Below are 20,560 nucleotides of genomic sequence, written 5' to 3'. Positions count from 1 at the left end.
ATGCCGATCGTTCATTGTCAACGAGCAGACTATAATACGCGTTGTCACATAAAATCCGTGAACGTGTAATGCAACTGTCCTAGCTAGTTGTCCGTAGAATCTCATACACGCCTTCGACATTATCACCATTGCGCTGCACGTGGCCTAGTTAAAGCCTGCATTTTTCGCGAGTTTATCGCCACAATATATGCGCGAACACATGGACAAATTGAGTTTAGTTTCGACGACGAATACACTGTTTCAATAGTTCAATTCCAAACGACCCGCTTATCTGTCGGGGCATACGCTGACTAATGAATATCAGATCGGGCGCAGATCGAAATTGTTGAGGTCACCAAAGCTCAATATTCAGTGAGTGCGCGGAGCGCGGGAGGAAATTCGCCTGGAATCCATCCGTCATGCGGATCGGAAGTGCGTGTTAAATGAATCGAGCTCTTTGCCACGATTCCGACACACTCCTTATCTACACAAAACTGTTTTAACCTTTACTTTTTAAATGTTTACATTAGTGCACGAAAGGACTAAGGCCAGCGTAAATAGCGACCCGATTCATATATTTACCGCATATACATTCTAAACCGAGATAACGTATAATAGCGGTGAAAAACAGTTTTGTAGTCCTATCAGATAGCGCTTGGTGATTTCACGTCCAAGTTATTTTGCAGAGTGTACACTTTGCACACACTTTAAGAATTTTAGGCGCATTAAAACTTATAATGCTCGAATAAAATTTTCACTCTATCTTTTTTATTCTTTATTCTATATAATAGATATTATTTTATCTGGATATCTACCCTATCACTAACAATATTGCATAATGTTATTCAATAAATTGTAATGATCAAAAAAAGTTTATGTCATTTAAAAATTTATAGCAATATTGGCTAAACTTGCGTAATATGTGACTTTATGATTGAAACCTATGTTTTTTAACTCTTTAACAAGTAGAGAAAAAAAGTTAACAGGGTCAATGCCAGAAAATCAACGGTTTAAAGGTTATGTGAGATTTTGTTTATTTAATTCCTTAAAAAAATGATATTGTTTTGCCTGTTTTTGGAATGATGTTGTTTTGCATATTTTTGCAATGTATTTCATCGTTTATTGTTTATATTACGCATGAAAAATTAAATTGAAGGACGAATAGTAAAAACGAATAGTAAAAACACATTGTTTCATTTTCATTGTTAATTTATTTAAAAATGGCTTTTGCAATTGAAATTTAATAAACGTGGCGATGATATTTATTCTGACGTATATTAACACTATCCTGAGTAATCACCAAAAAGTTTCAGTCATCGTCCGTTGTTTATGAGAAAATTATAAGCAAAAAAAGGTTATATAAATTACACGTCATTTTTTAATATCATATGTTTTGATTTTACATTAAAATTTTCATGCAATACTGTCAGCCTTTTTCTTTTTTTTAATGGGAGAATATGAGAGACAGAGCCAAGCCCCCTTCCGTCCCTCTAAACATTATCGTGTGTATAAAAATATGAAAAATAAAAAAACCGTTGAATTTATTAAATTCTGCAAATTGCTTAACTGTTGAATTTATTAAATTCTGCAAAAAGCTATTTTTAAATAAATTAACACGGAAATGAAACATGTGTTTTTACTATTCGTTCTTCAATTTAACTTCCCATAGCAATATAAACAGAAAACGATAAAATATATTGCAAAAGCAATGTCAAAAACATAGGTAAAACATTATCATTTACTTGTAGGAATTAAACAAAATCACATATAACTTTTAAACCATTGATTTTCTAGTATTGACCTTACTAACTTTTTTTCTCTACATTTTGTGTATAATATTTAAATAGAGCAAATATTACAAATTCCAAGATAGCGCAAGTCTTACTAATTGACGGACATATATAAAATGTCAATGTATAGTTATAAATCCATATATTATTCTATCTATACATAATCTATCTATATATATATTTTTTCAAATTTTTTTACATTTATTAACTAGAAATTATTTTAATCGGTTGTATACCATAATTTATCAAATTTGCCATGAATAAACAATACGTTCTTTGAAGATAAAGACAAATATATATAGGTTGATTTTCTAATTTCTAGATAAAAATTTAATGATATTCGCCAGTTATTGGAAGTTTCTGTTTATACTTGCTTTATCTTCTTCTGTCTGTGTGTGTGCATGATCTATATATATATTTTAAACTTTGCAATTGATACTTGTATTAATGCAACAATATTATTACTCAAGAAATAATTCATCAAAAATACTAATTTATTTTAAAAGATATAAAAAATATAAAAATACAAAAATACAAAAATACAAAAAAATATAAAAATACAAAAAATACAAAAATACAAAAAATATAAAAATACAAAAATACAAAAAATATAAAAATACAAAAAATATAAAAATACAAACAACACAAAAAAATATTAAAAAATACAAAAAATACAAAAAATACAAAAAAAGTAAATAATAGTAGATAATACATATTTTAAAATTTAACAAGTAATACTTTTATCTGAGTTTCATATGAATTAGATTCATGTAAAATAGACACGAAAATTAATTAATAACCTGAAGGTTGTGGCGGTAAGGTGGGTTGTGGTGTAGGTGAACTTCTAGGTGCATGTCTCAGATCCAACGCCGCCTCGTTGGATATTCTAGCATCTTCGACAGATTGTCGTGGGCTTTGCAACTTTTGGTGAGGTGACTGCAATCTGTGATGAGGAGATTCCATTGTGAGCCTCGTTTGTTCCAAGTGCCTGTGCGTTTCCGCTGTGTTAGAATGCGGCCTTGGTAGCTCGAGCGAATTCGACGGTGGTCTGCTTTGCTCGACTCTCGGCGAGGGTGAATTTTGCGGTAATCGCGGTGAGATACCGATCGGTCGGTTCTCCTGCTTAAGCTGCGGCGCCTGATCGTTCGTCAAGCCCAAAACCTGAGCGGCGTATTCGCCCTGAAGTGCCATCTCGGCACCGGTGAACGAGCCGCCGTCGCATCTCTTTAACCAATAAATCCGCTGGCTGTGCGGCCTAGCTTCTCGCTCGTAACGTTCCCACTGTTGCAACAACACAATGTAACAGAGATTGCATGCTTTGACAGCACCGCTTCTGGCACCCTCGCCACGATAGCTACTCGGCGGCTCGTGTGATTCGAGAAACGGAAAATAGGGGTCGTTGGACGCACCGCCTGGGCTTGGTTTTACTCGTAACCAATGCTGCTCGCTGTGGCCCACGGCACCACAGACAAAGCAGATTCTCGCTCCCCCACCGTCCTCGACGGGCGGATTGGGCTGCGGATTCGCGAGCGATTGCCCCTCAAGTCCCGGCTCATTCTTCACATATAATTTGCCCTCCATTATGTCAGGAAACCATTGGATCTCTTCTTAACGCCCTCTTATATCTTTGTGTTTGGCACGCATGTACGATCAGAAATCACAGTGACCGATAGAGCTTCTATTTCTTATGTATATCTGAAAATATAAAATATGGATTCATAACTAAATTGAAATACAGTATATATTTGCTTTAAATATAATACACACGCACACACACTTTCTCTTTCTTTCTTACTCTATGTGTATATCTGTTTGTATTATTGTTTACTGATTGATATAATTAAAAATTGATGTACTTTTCTACATATTTAAAACTAAAATACTACATATAATTGCATCAAGTGTATATTTTTCAAGTTAGTGGCCACACACAAATATTGTTTGAAAGCGATCCTTTTAGAACACCTCATTGTATGCAAATAAAATTATTTGGGTGCAGCTGTGACCTCATTTCATAATAGATGTGCAGAAATCGCTCAATATATCAATAAGTCATTATATAGTGCTGAATAAATTTTAATGGAACCTAAAAGTGGCAACTTTCAATGGAAACAAGTGAGTAAAAATATAGAATAAATCTTTTTAAGTCGAGTTTGTAAAACTATAACATATATCAAGTTGTATTTGTCAATCGTGTTACGATTTACTGGACAATCCATATGTATTACTTGATAATAAATTACAATTACTCTATATTACAATTGTGAAAACATTTTAAAAGTGATTTTTGTAATCGTCCATACGCACAATGCATCTGATACCAGTTCAGTTTATCGTCACACAGTATAAAAGCATAAAGCGGTAATACATGTGTGGAAGTTTAAACAGCTGGGGTAAATGGCTAGTTTCACAACTTGATAACAATCAACAGATGCATTTAAAAGAATCGAGGCATTGATATATTGAGCATTTATAAATTCGCGATAGTATCATGGCGCGATGCATTTAGACCACTGTAGGCATGTGGTATATTTTTGGAGCATCGCTACATCGAGTGATTTACCGAGACCGACCAGAGAGATGAACTTTTCGGTACATCGGTATAAACGTTATAGGGTCGCCGTTTAAGGAAGAGAGTGCGTCATTCTGCGACAGAAAGGAAGTCGGAGAATGCGGCCGAGCATTTTCCGACGACGACGAAAATTCATCGTCTCGATGACAGCGGACGAATGGTACGTTCGCTGTCAGAATCAACTGGCACGATCGTGATCAACGGACACAATGGTGGTGCTCGCTCAGCGAGTTACGCTACCGTCTTTGGCGATCGGTGATCGACGCAACTCGACTGTTGGAAACGGCGTCGAGGAATTGTACATCTCAATGTCGCCCCTTGAGCTTTTCGAAAGAATTCGGAGGAATACCAGCAGAGGCGACGAGAGACGCGATCCCGAGAGATCTCTCAGGCAATCTCTCGCGCTCTCGCACTCTCTGGCTAGCTCTCTCGCTACCGAAATTACGCAAAGCCGATCGGCACACGCGTCAAAGCGGAGGACATTGTTTCTTCGCACACGACACTCACGTTCTCACAGTTCGGCAGGGCTGGCCACAACATCGCGTCGCTATTTGGTGCTGCTGTCCGCGGCTCGCTAGGACAAAAGCAGGGCTCCCTTATCGCGAGCCCTAGTCCCTGCCATACGTGCTCGAGCCGCGGGGTGTCACCTTCGTCGTCGCGCTGCCGGCCGTCCCGTTCATATTTACACTACTGCGCTACTGTATCCGTTATCGGAGTGAAACCGACACCACCCGAATAACGTATGTTTCACTGTCGCGGCTGCGATCGCGAAAGTAACGGCGGAAGCGTTACGGGCGACTAGGAAAAATACATTTTCCGATGGCACAGCACCCACGACTTCGCCCTCACTTCTCCGCCATGTTGCAAAATCGCCGATCCGCCGTCCCGTCATGCCACGCAGCTTCGTCATATGACAGCGCCACCGCGGCCGCCAATGAGAGCGCGCGGCGCATGCGCGTCGACGCTCATCCGCAACCGAATTGCCGCCAACGGCGAGCCAGCGTAGAGTTTAAACTTTACTTTCATCGCGCGCGCGTTCCTCGTACAAAGTTGTTCCTTCGTGAAACGTGCAACAATTTTCAGCGAAAGTAAAGGCACGAAAAGGTCAGGGTGATATGTTAATGCATCGTGCCTATTTTTATATATTTATGGATTTGCTTTCACGTTTCTAATTAATTCTTTGGAAGAACTTGTGCCAACCCAGTAAACGCTAGATATTCCTGAATTATTTCATTCGTATACCAAAAGTTCTGTACATTATCCTAGAATAGTAAAAAAATGTTCATAGAACGTTCAAGTAATTGTTAAATATTCAGAATATTCTATAAACATTACTTGTATGTGTAATAAGGAACATTCAGTCTAAATTTTGATATATGTATGGAATATAAAAAATGAAATAAAAAATAGAATAAAACAGTATACAAAATGATACAAAATCAGAACATTTTGTGTTTATTTGAATATTCTCTGCACGTTCTTTAAATATTCTGGAATCTTTTGGAATATTCTTGGGTTAATTTTGAATTTTAAGAACATTTCATAAATATTTCAGGAATATGTAGCGTTTACTGGGAATAAGTTTAAAAGTACGAAATAGATTGATATTAAATTTATTACAATTACACTGCATTGTTATTAATAGCTGTTTTGTACAATTGTAAGACTAGATTTTTAAAATATAAAATTGTAAGTGAAATCTCTTAAATCTTTTTTTTATCGATGCTTAATGATTAATATATTATCATTAAATATTGATGAATCGTTATAGTTTGTTAAGAAAAATTTACATGAGAATAGTGAATTCAATCATATTTTGTAAAATTTGTATCTTAAACCTTCAAGAAAAAAAAAAATGATACATAAACGGCAATTTTATTAATTCGAATATAATTAAATATAATTTATGCTTTGATGCATATATACAATGTAACTATAATCAAATTTATTTCTCGATTAACATATATTAGTAGAGAAAAGACATAGATAAATAATATTGAAATGGAACAAAAATATTCACTGTTTTTTATAACTTTAAACTATTTTTCATTGTTATTACTTATCTAACTTTTTCTTAGATTGATTATTATTAATAATGTAAACTACAAAGAATAATTTATCAATTAATGTAAGAAAATTGATTGCAACATTTAATTAAAATATTATATTTAAGCATATAAATATATCTAAATATTTTATATGTATTTGAATGTGAATATTCATGACAAAAATTCTTGATTTATAAATTTTATTATTGTAAAAAAAAATAATAATATATAAAAATAATAATAATATATTTTATTTTCAGAAACTACATTGTGTGTGTCAATACCAACATGAAATTGCTAGAGAGAATCCGTTTATACAGTTCTTTCTTTTACGCAACAAAAGTAAGTAAGAAAAAATGTTCAATTTTAAAATCTCAACAATATTTCTACCAGCAACTACTTTATAGAGAAAAATATATTGTTAAAAAAAATTAAATTAAATTAGAGGATTGGGCTTAAATAAGAAAAAATTCATTCTTCAATATTTCACAGTATTTAATCAACAGGTTGGAACATCGTATTGAATGCTAAAATTTACGTCTCATAATTTGTGATATTTTCATATGTACGCGCGCATTTCCACTTTTTCCACTGGGTGGAATTTTGATATAATACTAAAAAATAATTGAAAATACTTTAAAAATACTCTTTGCAAATGATAACTTTTAGAAATACTCTATTTTTTTCTTTCTCTCTCTCTCTCTCTCTCTCCCTTTCTCTCTCTCTCTCTCCCTTTCTCTCCCTTTCTCTCTCTCTCTCTCCCTTTCTCTCTCTCTCACTTTTGTCTCTACCATATAGATCTATTAGCTACAATATTTAAAATTTTTTTCTTACTTTTTATACAGAGATTTAAAATCACATGAAATTATTATTCGTAATGCATAATAATAGTGTTATTGTTGTGTTGTCATTATTAGTAATCTTACACTTATCGACACACACAGTAGTGGTACAAAGTTATTTTATTTTATTTTATTTTTCATATTCGCGATTGCGGACCACTATATTTTAAAGAATATAATTATAATTATGCTCATTTTCACAACGGTTATCGCATAGGTTCACAATTTTCCAACAGAGATATTTTATCTTGTTTGTGTGACAATAGTAACCTATTGCAAGATTGCATTGAATTGCATTAAATACACAGTTTAGGCTTCAATTTTATGTACACATTATCTAAAAAAAAAAAAAAAAAAAAAAAGAAAGTAAATCACTAAAATAATTCACTCCAAGCAATACTCTGATCTTGCAGATACAGTGTAGCCTCGCTATCATATTAATATACTATATCTAAAGATGTTATAAAGTGTTTTATAATAAGAAATATATACTAAACCGGCATATATATATTTGTGAACAAAACGACGGCTACACTGTGATTCAAGAAGAGTATCTTGAAAAGCATTAAACATAGCGGCATATAAATACACTATTATCTCTTCTTATGAATAATTACAAACTAAAGTACTTAAATTATTTTGCATTGATGAATGACTATAATGATTTTTTCATTATTTTCTCATTTTTTATATTATCTTTTCTCTCTGTCTTTCTCTCTCTTTCTCTTTCTCTCTTTTTCTCATTTTTTCATTCATTCTGTACTTGCATCACACATACAAAATTTATAGAATGCTATTGATAAATGTTATAAATAATTTGTTAGAGACCGACTATATTGCTAATATCAAATTTTCAGTGAGCGAGAATAAGACAAAAATCAATATCTTGAGTTTTAGCTAATTTTATATAATTTAAACGAAAAGGCGACCTATTTTTGTACAGAAATAGTCTGTCTTTGTATTTCCTTATATGTAAAATGCCGTTGACTTTTTACTTCGCGATTTATCTTTTAACAAAACGCAGACAATTAAATCGTTTTGGTTTTATTATGACTTACTGACGTATATACGCACATAGTATGTTAAATCAGATTTGACATTTGATGAACTCATGACTTTTACTCACTTGACCCTATTGCTGTGGGTTATCTCGTCTCTTATGTACATATATAAACAGATATTATGGTAATAAAGTTTCCTCTTTGCATAAAATGATTCAATTAAAAAAAAAAAAATAGGATACAATTCGCAGGAAATTCACTTTAGGATAATAATTCTACAATGATTAAGTGCTTCAGTTTCTGCTTGTTCCACTATGATAAAAATAGATCCACAATACATATCTAAATGTGATGTCCGTATCGTGTGGTTGTCTTTATCATTAGAATCTACATTAAAGTGATAACGTATTACTTAATATTCTAAGTCTGTCATATGTTGCACGCGTAAATATCGTAATATACATATGTATATCCGTATGATTCCAATTTTCCTTTATCAAAAGATTAGAAGTGATTTTATTGTTTTAGCAGTTGTTTTGTGTAAACGATATATCGCATATGCGCAATGAGTAACAAATGTAGTAAACTGTTGTAGTAAAAATATGCCGGGTCACATTGATTCCGATAAAAGTTTCGACCCGAGCAACCTGCGAGTATTATCTAGATCAGAGGTAAACGTACGACCAAATAAAATTATATCTATCTAAAAGAGAAGCAAAGCATCGATCACGAAATAACAAGAGGAAAAGATTGGTCCGATTATTCAGTTAAAAAGAAAAATTTACGCAAAGTGCTTTTGGATCTTGTATAATATACATCACATACTCCTTGGCAGCATTGCTTTTTGTAGATCCATGCTGCTAATAGCACTTTTCAGTCGCTCGAATAAAGAGACTGTTTCAAACATCATTACAAATATCTAGACAATGATGAAGTCTTGTAATGCAATCATAATTCTTTCGTTGGATCTATTTATGACATATCCTCGTATCTCTTGTATTTTTCTAACAATGTCACCTTCAATCACAGTACCATCATTTCTCAAGTGCAGTATTTTCAGACTCTTTATTCTGTATTTGTTAATCATCAACAAGAAAGAGATCAGCTTAAAAACTTATTACTATATATTTCTTTGGCTAGAAAACCAAAAAAGAGAATTTTTCTCAGTAATTTTTATCGAAAAGATGATTTAAAATTAAAAAAAAAAAAAAAAAAAAAAACGTGTGAAAGAAATTTTCGTAATAATTAGAAAATAATGACGCCGATAACGTAAATTTAAATGTATTTAGTTGTTTGATTGACAATGATGAAATCTTTGCAAAAAAAAAAATCAATAAAAAAATAATTACAGTAATCTTATAAATTAAATAGATAAATAAAAAATTAAAATGAAGGGAGAAAAACACTCACGAATAATGTCAAATATATAATGATAAAATTGTATATATCTGAAGCAGTCGCGCAAGATAATGGTTTCGATCATCAAATTCGCGAAATCGATGAAGCACGAAATCACTCGATGGATAAATAAAAAAATGCTTCATTGTCGCACGTATCTTAATTTTAATACGCCCTTCCTGCGCGGCAAGTAACAATCCTGAAGAATCTTTCGAACGAGCCAAATCGACGTTTGACTCGACACTCTCAAATGTTACTGTTCACCGACGGTTCGCTGGCCAAAATTCGTTCCTTCATCTCCTCCGACTTGCCGAATACGGGCTCGATCGTTTCTGACAACAGCTTCGGATTGTGTTTATCGATGTGAGTCAGCTCAATCGGGAGGTATATCGTCCGGCAATAGTCAATATCAGCCCGACATAATGGGCAACGCTCGCAGCGACGGGCGCAATCCAAACAGGCCACAGCGTGTCCGCAGGGAAACAAGGCAGTGTCTAGGCTTCGATCCATGCAGATCCGGCACAGCATAGCGTCCAGCAATCTCGCCAGACATTCTCGGGATTCCTGAAATTTCGCCGAACATAATATACAAATTGTCTCTGGATTATGCCCCCACTAACAATTCGGAGTAACGCGAGATTATCATGCGAGATAGCCTGAATTTATCGCCCTTACCTTGCACTTAGGATTTTCGCATTCGCCACAGGCGTGACTCTCGAGAATCTCATTCTCCTCTGGCAAAGCTATGGTTGCGGCCTCGCAATAAAGCGCACGCCGTGCATTATCATAAACCTCCCGACAAGTCCTGCGTATATCGAACACGTACTTCTTGCCCAAAGTCGAATCTTCATTGAAAATGGAAATTATTGTCCCCTGAAGAAAGGAATGATAATCAGTGTTTTTTTTTATTTTTCTAGATGAAGTTATCTAGATAATCATTTAAATGAAACAATTGCTTTATCTCAGCTTCATCTAGATAATGGACTATATTATCTTTATATTAAATGGTAAAGTGGATTATCTACTTGAAATTATTTAAGATAATTTTGCAATCAATAAAACTTAATCCTCAATAAACACTTTGTAATATGTTTGGTTCTTAGATTTATTTCTAAAGGCAACTCAAATATAAGACCCAATCACATTAAAGAACTTACTAAATGCTAACTTTTGTTCAACACACTCAATGTTTCATAAAGTGAGTCATTCAGTACCTATATAGTATACACTAACTCAGTGGTGTCAGATTCGAAAACAGCATGCTGCTAGTGTTTTTTATTATATGATTATAATGTTTTCATATTTTCCTTAATTAAATATTTTTTTTTATTTATTTTCTAGTAGAGGACTATAATTATCAATAAAAACAACTTTATACAAAATTTTTTTTAAATAATATATTACTACTCTCTTAAAATTCTATGAAATCAACGAAAGAATATATTATTTAGGTAAATATCTAGAAAAGGTCATACCTCGCCGATGATGTTGACCTTGATATATGTTATAGAGGAAAGTACTGATCAACTTTTCCTAATAACTTAAATGGCGGTCTCTTATACTTTCCGAAATATTTAATGGTTCCTTATAGGGAGCCACCCCCGATTCTAATAACCTTGATATATGTTGTAGAGGGTACACTCCTAAGTAACGCATGCTTTGAATTTTGCGGCGGTCTCGTTTGGTTTCTGAGATATGCGACTTTGAAATATTATAATTTTCCTACATACATGTGCAATAGTATTAATAATTTTCATTTTTATTCGCATGGAATAATATAAATATGAGTGAGGGAATATTTTCATAACATACACACACATACACACACACACACACACGCACGCACGCACGCACGCACGCACGCACGCACGCACGCACGCACGCACGCACGCACGCACGCACGCACGCACGCACGCACGCACGCACGCACGCACGCACGCACGCACGCACGCATACACGCACACACGCACACACACGCACACACGCGCACACATGCACACGGGAACCTTAAGCCCCCCTTCCCGCACCCACCCCGTCCACATCGCTTCGCGTGGAAAGTTGCAAATCCATGTGAACTTTGCTTTGTCTTGCAACGTACATCTCTATAACATATATCAAGGTCAACATCATCGGTGAGGTGTGACCTTTTCTAGATATTTATCATTATTTATTACATTTGTATTACAGTCGGACCTCTTATCCTACGACATTTTCGGTCCGGAATCTTCCTCTTAAACCTCTAATCCTATGACAAAAATTTGAGAGTGGGGGTATAATTCCCCTTTCGCGGTCGTAGCATGAGAGGATTTTTTGTCGTAGGATAAGATGTTTCGTTGCATAAGAGGGTCGTAGGATAAGAGGTCCGACTGTAGACATTAAAAAAAAATCAAAATAAAAAGTTTCACACACATATTCAGAGTACTTTTTGTTCGCATATATCAAGATATATACAAAAAAGAAGACGTAATATTCTCACTGGTATTTTTACAAAACCACAAAAATTTTACTTTTCCAAATAATACATATACATATAGGCAATGTTTCACGTAGATAATGTTAAAGTCATCTAAATAAAGATAAAACATATAATATTTTATTTCGTATAAGGTAGAGATGATTTATTTCAAATTTATCTAGATAATAGATAAAATTATAAAGCATCTTATCTATAGATGATTTTAAGATAACATTGCTTTAAAAAATATAATTAAGAAGAAAATGAAAATATTACAATCGTATAATACAAAATATTAGCAGCAGCATGCTGCTTTCGAATCTGACATCACTGAGTTAGTGTATACTTATATACTGAATGATTCACTTTATAAAGCATTGAGTTGTGTTGAACAAAACTCAGCGTTTAGTAAGTTCTTTAATATGATTCGATCTTATCTTTGGAAATAAATCTAAGAGCCAAACATATTAAAATTGTTTATTAAGGATTTACTAAGTTTTGTTGACTACAGAATTATCTTAAATAATTTAAAGCAGATAATCCATTTTACCGTCTAAGATAAAAATATAGATAATATATTCAATTATTATCTAGATAAAAGTGAGATAAACCAATTGCTTCATCTAAATGATTATCTAGATAACTTCATCTAGATAACAAAAAACATCGTAGATAGGTAATCTGCATTAGTATAAACAAAGCTTGTGCCGGGTACCTTTAAATCACGGATAAACTGCGCGGTGACTGCGCTTCTAACTGTTTCGCAGCTGTAAAATGCGTGTTTCTCAGTGATCGCTCTGTAAAGTCCACTAGCGGACTGGCTTGAGTCTAATTTAAAGTCCAACGACGTCTCTTCACCGTCCAGCGAGAGGTAAACCAGGTGAAACATTCGTCGTTGTGACGTAGCGCTTTGTATAGCTGTATACGGTATGCTGTAATGCAATACATAATACATTATGTAATAGATTAAACCATGCGGTAAAGTAAAATTTTAATGCTAATCTTATTCTTCACATAATGGATGAGGCAAAAACTTAAGGGAGAGAAAAATTAACAATATTATTACATGTAAATATTTTCTATGAATTATTTTTACGTCTATATAAGGTAGACATTACAACTTTATTATTTTACATCAAGCGCGAATTTTCGATAATGAAGAGTTTAGTAACATTGAACAATCATCTCGACGGATGGTATTAGCGTACAGCAGTCGATACGTACCGTCTCCTATCGCCAACAAGCGACATTAAAATTGCCCTGCGATTTCGCGTTAATAAATACAAGTTTAGCAACACAATATTAGTTGAATTGCTTAATCAATACGTAAAAAGGCGCAGCTCAATTTACGATACAAAATGTGGCTTAACAAAATATACACGATAAATTAGCAATATTAAATTTATGATTTGGTTTTGAAATATTTTAAAAAGAAATGTAAATAAAAAAAAAAATTATTTCTTGACTATAAAAATAGAAAAATTTTCTTTTTCTTTTTTAATTTTAAATATAGATATATTCGCATAGTTACTTTTGCGTTTCTTCACCCTGATTGCGATAGACTGTAATTCCGTGTGGACCAACGCCGATCATAGAAACTCCATTGTATCCAAATTTACTGTGAAACATTTCCTGCCCAAACATGTCGAGATTTGATATTTCTTTCAAGAGCCAATATTCAGCGGTCGAAGCTTTCATTCCCTGAAAATTTGTATTTGTATTATATAGCATACATGATAAGTTTGATATATTTCATGCAGCAATATTCAGCTATCAAATCATTTAAAAAATCACTCAAAATTTAACCAGAAAATACGTCATATCTATCCAAATGCAATTATTTTCGAAAAAAATATCATTCTTTTTTTTATTTATTATTTATTATTTTTTTATCATTAAAAATAACTGTACACATTAAAGCCAAATAAAAAATGTAATTTAATCTCGCGTATCTTAAAAAAACTAGAAAGATAGAAAAAATTTAATTAACTGGAAAACAGGAGAATAACGTATATATATATTTATCAAAATAAAACAATAATGTGTATAGGTATAATAGCGTCTATTGTAGCTAATTAAATTATAATTAATACTTGTCAAGACGATCAAACCTTAATTTCCTTGTGTTGCTGAACTATTCGAAGTAAAAAATCTTGAGGTTTTGGCTCACACGGCTCTGCAGGTTGTATATGACAGCATTGAGAGTAAAGTGCATGTGGCGGTGATAGCGCATCATAATCACCACCATCGGCTTGCGCTATCAACGCTACCAAACGGGCCACCGAATTCCAATCTGAGACCTTTAATTTACCATCGACCAGCTCGAGGCGGGAATGCAAGTAGAACTGATGCCTGTAATTAGAAAGAGAGAGAGAGAGATAAAGAGAGATGAGTGGTCGGATAAATTCACGGGGAGTTATTAATTGCGATTAGTTCAATTTCGCGGTAGAGATAGGTGAATGCAAGGTGGGCCAACTACGCTAATATACGATACTCAGACTAAAGTAAGATTGATTACCTTCCTGTTCTCAAAGCACATTGTTTTAAGGTTTCTCGGCTCTCAACTAAGTTAAACAATATAGCAATGCAACAATACAGAAATGATTAACGATCGAGGCGCGTTTGTACTGGCAAAAAATGCGTTCATAATTTAGTAGTAAATTTATAGATACTGTCAAAGATCCTTATTCCGTAAAAATGTTGCGAATATGGGATAGTAAAATGTATGGAAATATAAGAGATACATTCCAAGAAAATTAAAAATGAAAAAAAAATTATATTAAAAAAGATGGTTTTATTTAAAATTAACAATAACACATAACCAAACTAAATATGATGACAAATTATTTAAATATAAGCTTAAGTTTAGGAATAAACAAAGTGTCGCAAAACAAGAAAATATTACCAAATAAACGAATTTCTAATCAATCGTCTAATAATATTTAAAACTTAAGCTTATATTCGGCTATTGTTTCTTCTATCTTCCTTTTAAAAATCAGATTTCTCTCAAAAATAGAAATAAATTTTTATGAAGAATTCACAAAGATAATATAATAAAATTGAAATTTTGACCGCGGATACAGAATTTTCTGATCGCGAATAAAAAGAGAAGTTACCAATTTTTATTCCGCGAATATTGAAAACGCGAATAAGGAGCTTTGACTCTACTAATTGTAAGACATTATCTTATTTGTATGTCCAATGTCTCATAAATCACTGCTTCAAAGTAACAGTCAAAATTGACATATAAACATATATATATTTACATTTTATATTTCTAATAAATCATAAATGTAGATTATATTTTTAAAAAAATTTTTACACATATTTTCATTTCAGTTTCGCTAAATTACTTACAAAATTAAATGATTTATTGCATACCACGATTCTCCGTTTACATGTATATTTGAAGAATACTGAATGTATGTGTATTCTAGAAAAGAGCAACTCTTCAAAAGAAGTCTTCTTCTCTGAGAGCTGCTTTTGCATACTCCTTCAGATGTACAATGCATACACTTTGCAATAAATATGTTACTATCAGAGGAGTGGAATTATGTGTCGAGAGCAGATTTGAATAGCTTGCTTGCAAAGCAGTAGAGTAAAATACGATAAAGAACTGCATTAGAATATCCCGGGCTTTGTATCAATTTTCATGGTTTTGCAAGCCGCTCTATTCTCTTTTAATTCCCTCAGTGATATCTCATCGTGAAAATAAATAATTATCAACATCAAGAAAATCACATGTGGACATCATTAATGATAAATAATTGGTCATAATGAACACAAACAATTTATTATCTGTACTTTTATTCACAAGAGTAATAATATCGATCGTCGTTTCAACTGTACTCAGAGCGTGAATTATCATCGATTTGATATTGAATGATTAACTCAATATTGAATGATAAACAACGAGAAATATCTGTGAAACATGTTATATTCTCGAGTTATTTTAAATAGTTGACTCGCAACTCCCAATATCTTTGATGAAGAATTTCAATTTCAATCGAGAGACCCAATTTCAATTTAAATTGGGTCGAATCGACGATAATCTATATCAACAAACTTGAAAAAAATACCGATGGTTGAAGATTTCCAACGAGTTTTCTGAACGTATCGACGAAACCAATTTTCGCGTTAATTTCTCTGACAGCTACTAATCTGTTTTGGAAACGAATCTTGATATTTTTTTTAAGGAAATTATAAAAAAAATGTTCAGAAAGATATGAAAGAGAGAAATCGCGTTAACATCAAACAGTTATTATGTAAAAAATTAAAACACGGTCTAATAATTTTGTATAATCTGTGCCCGAATCGTTACAATCTTACCAACTTTATCATTGTTAAATCTTGAAATAATTTTTTTTTTCGAAAAGATTTATTAATTATATAATAATTATATTCTAAATATTAATTATTTATATTTATTAATTATAATAAAAAAATGGAATTTTTTAAGTACATTAAGCGATTTATTTCATCATAAAATTTTCATTGTGCGCGAATAAATGAAAAGAAAAGACATCAGTTACTACAAGTCACGATGTGCGAACAATCTGTCGTTCACTCGCTGGACGAAACTCACTCGTCTTGTCGGCCGCAAACTTTAGTGAAATACGCGTGACAAGTACCAAGAACTCAATGACATTTGTCACTGTGAGAGAGATATTGAGAGATTTTGTCTGAACTTCCGAAAGAATGAAAAGTTGGAAGAACACTAAAACTTTTTTTGACAATACAGGACTTATTGATAACCTCACATGAAAATCATCACCGAAAGTTCGAGCTCTTACGATTACAACTTATACAAAGGCAATAAACGGCGTTTCCAACAATTTTTAAATTGAAATTATATAATAAATTATATAATATATAAATCGACCTTGATCGGTCTGATAAACTTCTTATAATATTCGAATGAAATTTACTTTTTAAAAATATGTTTTCTGTCATCTAGATGAAATTATCTAAATAATCATTTAGAAGCATCATTGTGAAGCAATTGCCTTATTTCATCTTTGTCTAGATATAATGGAATATATTATTGATATCTTTATCTTAGATGGTAAAATGGATTAGCTTTAAATTATTTAAGATACTTCTGCAATCAATAAAACTTAGTCCTTAATTAAAAAAACTTAAAAAATTTAAGATTTTAATATGTTTGATTCTTAAATTTATTTCCAAAAATAAGATCCAATCATATTAAAGAACTTATTAAAGTTCTGAGTTTTGTTCAACATACTCAATGTTTTATAAAGTGAATCATTCAATATATAGTATACATATACTAACTCAGTGATTCGAAAGCAGCATGCTGCTGCTAATGTTTTGTATTATACGATTATAATATTTTCATTTTTTTCTTAATTATATGTTTTAAAGCAATGTTATCTTAAAATCATCTAGATAAGATGCTTTATAATTTGATCTATTGTCTAGATAAACTTGAAATAAGTCATCTTTATCTTGTCTAAAATAAAATATTATGTCTTGTCTCATCTTTATTTAGATGACTTTAACGTTATCTACAACAAACAGTGAAAACAATGAAACAGTGAATATGTATATTTAGCGCAAAATCGCTTTTTCATCTGTGAATATTATAGAATACCTAGATAATTTTATTATACAATTGCAAGATAATATCTCATTTTCGCGATAATGAAATAATCAGAATAATTAGTCTAACTAAAGTTTATGTAATCCGCATTATTCATACATAGTTTATGGAGATAATTATTGAATAATTAAAGAAAGTTTATACTTTACAATTTGATACTGTAATATTCTATTAATTTAATATGATATTGAATTTGATATTTTCCTAATGCTCACTCATTGTTATATATATTATACTTGATTGCCGAGTAACTTGTTTAATAATTAATTTTATCGTCACATAGTATTTTATTGTTTCATCTTTCGAAATTTTTTTATTATGAATAAAGCTTTTATCGACATATATAAAAAGAAAATCTGCCTAAATAAGACATGAGTGCTTTTAGAATGGAATTAAACTGCTTTAGATGTAAAATATTTCGATAAAATAAAATTTTTATCAAATATTATTAAAGATAGAATATTTTTTTAAGAATTCAGCATAATATATTTTTTAATTTTATTTGTTTAACAATTTATTTATTATACCACATGTCAAATAAACAGTATACTATATTTAACAGATAATACATGTTTGACATGGAGAGTTGAAGTTGGACTAATATAAGTAAAGTAACTTTGGTAATATTAACAATACCGTTACATACGGAACAACTGACTAGCGACACATTGTATTTTATTCATGACATGCATATGGTATTTTCCTATATATAATTCAAAAACGGAAACAAGGTTGGACCGAGTTCTAAATAAAGTATTCGATTGATTGTGCAACAAGTATTTGTATAAATCAATCATATCGAACTAATGCGAACAATAACTTGTTTATCGTAAAAAATTGTCAACACACTTATCGTACAAAGGAAAAAGTTACAATGTTATTTGAATCAAGCATGTAAAGTTAATTTTGTACTCATATAATTAATGTATTATAATTAATGTATAAATCTACATAATTAATTTCGTTCAATAAAGAGAGTTCGATTAAAAAACAAAATATAAAAAATAAATAAAACTATATAACATATTACATTTTATACGATACGATTAAAGTGAATTCTATCCACAGACTTTTTTACATTATACTAGACCGCTAACATCGAAGAGCAGCCATTTACAATTGGGTAGAATGTATAGGTTGAGTTAATATTTACTGTGTCGTATTTCAATTTGCTGGCAGTTATTAAAATAAAAGTTACTTTCATGTACAAGTATTGATTGATATTCTAGATTGATATTCTATCCCATTAATGGAGTAATTATATTTTGGCCAATTGTGAATGGCTGGTTTCACTTGTAGCAAGAGCGTTCTCTCTCTCTCTCTCTCTCTCTCTCTCTCTCTCTCTCTCTCTCTCTCTCTCTCTCTCTCTCTCTCTCTCTCTCTCTCTCTCTCTCTCTCTCTCTCTCTCTCTCTCTCTCTCTCTCTCTGACAACAAATGATATGTAGTATAATATAATATAATATAATAAGTAGTCTGTATAATATATATTATATAATATTAGTATAATACATATACCTATTAGTACAATACCAGTATAATATATATAATAAATATTAATAATAGGTATTAACTAGTATATTATATTATTATAATATATAATTACTACTATATAATACATAATTACTATTATATGTATATAAGTGTGCGATTCTAGCGCAGTGAGTTGAGCGTCTGCTCACTATGCCTAAGATCTCGGGTTCAAATCCGACCAGAAATTTCGAATTTTTATTCGATTTAATTTGATCGCCACCTCTCGGATGGTGTTAATGGCAACCCACCGAGAAGAAGTACCTTGTCACTAAAACTCCCTCTATCTAGGCCTTTCGAAACCGGCATTAAAAAATAGGTCCCTATGACTGTAGATAAAGACGCTCTCTGCGGTCATATGCTAGAGGGAACAAAATGGGCTGCGGAAGGAGGTGTAGAAAAAGATTATAGAAGGGGTTGGTGTACATTAAAAACAATACCCCTGCTAATCCCGAGGAAAGTCCGGTATAGGTCCTTTTAATCCTTTTTTATCTAATATTATAATAACTAGTATAATATACATCCGCAGAAAAATTAAAGGGCCACTTTCTTCCATGTAAAAAAAGGCCAATTTTGAAGTAGTTGTAACTTCCTTTAAAATAATCGCAATAAGATCAATAAAAAAGCGTTTCAAAGCTTGAAAATTCTAATTTTAGAATCTTTAAATGAATTTTAATTCCTTCTATTCGTTACAAAACTATAAGAAAGCAACTCGATTGAACAAATTTTTCAAAAGTTTGTCCAAGAATACTGAATTAAAAAAAATCCTAGCACGATTTCAATAATTGGGTGTTAAAGAGCAGAGTTATAACTTTAATTTCTTTTTTTCACAAATGTTCTATAATTTTTTTTCACCGAGATATTCATTATTAAAGCAAAATCGAGTTATTTACTTGGAACGCTTATAACTAATAAAAAAATAATGGTACAATAAATTCGTAGTATGCTTTGGATAACGCTAATGCCGACGGTTTTGAAATTTTTTTCAAATTTCGGTAGAGAAATATTAAAAAAATTTTTTAATATTTCTTTTTCTCTTGCTGACACTTACAATTAGTAAAAGTTAATGTAGTCAGTGTACTGGAAATAAATTTTTTAACATTAATTGACTTTATTTGCCATTTTTCTTATTGAAATTAAGCAATTTCACACTTTTGTGTACAAATTTCCCCTTAAAAACATAGTGGCCATTATGAAAAAATCTTATAACTATTCGGCAATTTTTTGTCAAATTCAGTTTATTTCAAAGTATAAAAGAACGTGAAGAACCAACTTTTGTTGTTGTTCCACACAATTGTTTTCTGGGTCAAAATAAAAAAAAAAG

The 20,560-nt window shown here is 31.9% G+C and overlaps 2 protein-coding genes and 1 long non-coding RNA gene across 4 annotated transcripts in view; 1 reads left to right on the top strand and 2 right to left on the bottom strand.

The window, feature by feature from the left end:
• Px (MAP7 domain-containg protein plexus) overlaps nucleotides 1-5,224 on the bottom strand; it is a 110,532-nt gene extending 105,308 nt beyond the window's left edge. Inside the window, exons 1-2 of one of the 2 annotated variants that reach the window (XM_072893948.1) lie at nucleotides 4,849-5,224; nucleotides 2,570-3,464 (exon numbers count right to left, since the gene is read on the bottom strand). In XM_072893948.1, coding sequence (XP_072750049.1) covers nucleotides 2,570-3,350 — 781 coding nt within the window. In that variant the 5' untranslated portion in view covers nucleotides 3,351-3,464; nucleotides 4,849-5,224. The remainder of the gene's footprint in view (nucleotides 1-2,569; nucleotides 3,465-4,848) is intronic. The other variant, XM_072893947.1, reaches the window with a different exon arrangement.
• Nucleotides 5,225-5,369: 145 nt separating this feature from the next.
• Nucleotides 5,370-20,560, top strand: part of LOC140666599 (uncharacterized) — a 165,597-nt gene continuing 150,406 nt past the window's right edge. Inside the window, exons 1-2 of the long non-coding RNA XR_012046795.1 lie at nucleotides 5,370-5,445; nucleotides 6,650-6,731. This is a non-coding gene — a long non-coding RNA (uncharacterized lncRNA). The remainder of the gene's footprint in view (nucleotides 5,446-6,649; nucleotides 6,732-20,560) is intronic.
• The window catches only part of Dnr1 (E3 ubiquitin-protein ligase defense repressor 1), a 216,704-nt gene continuing 203,007 nt past the window's right edge, over nucleotides 6,864-20,560 (bottom strand). The window contains exons 3-7 of the mRNA XM_072893949.1: nucleotides 14,197-14,437; nucleotides 13,617-13,786; nucleotides 12,801-13,017; nucleotides 10,306-10,503; nucleotides 6,864-10,194 (exon numbers count right to left, since the gene is read on the bottom strand). Coding sequence (XP_072750050.1) covers nucleotides 9,877-10,194; nucleotides 10,306-10,503; nucleotides 12,801-13,017; nucleotides 13,617-13,786; nucleotides 14,197-14,437 — 1,144 coding nt within the window. The 3' untranslated portion in view covers nucleotides 6,864-9,876. The remainder of the gene's footprint in view (nucleotides 10,195-10,305; nucleotides 10,504-12,800; nucleotides 13,018-13,616; nucleotides 13,787-14,196; nucleotides 14,438-20,560) is intronic.

Source organism: Anoplolepis gracilipes, chromosome 6, assembly GCF_047496725.1.
Source record: "Anoplolepis gracilipes chromosome 6, ASM4749672v1, whole genome shotgun sequence".
Lineage (NCBI taxonomy): Eukaryota > Metazoa > Arthropoda > Insecta > Hymenoptera > Formicidae > Anoplolepis > Anoplolepis gracilipes.
This window is presented reverse-complemented; position numbering and strand designations above follow the sequence as displayed.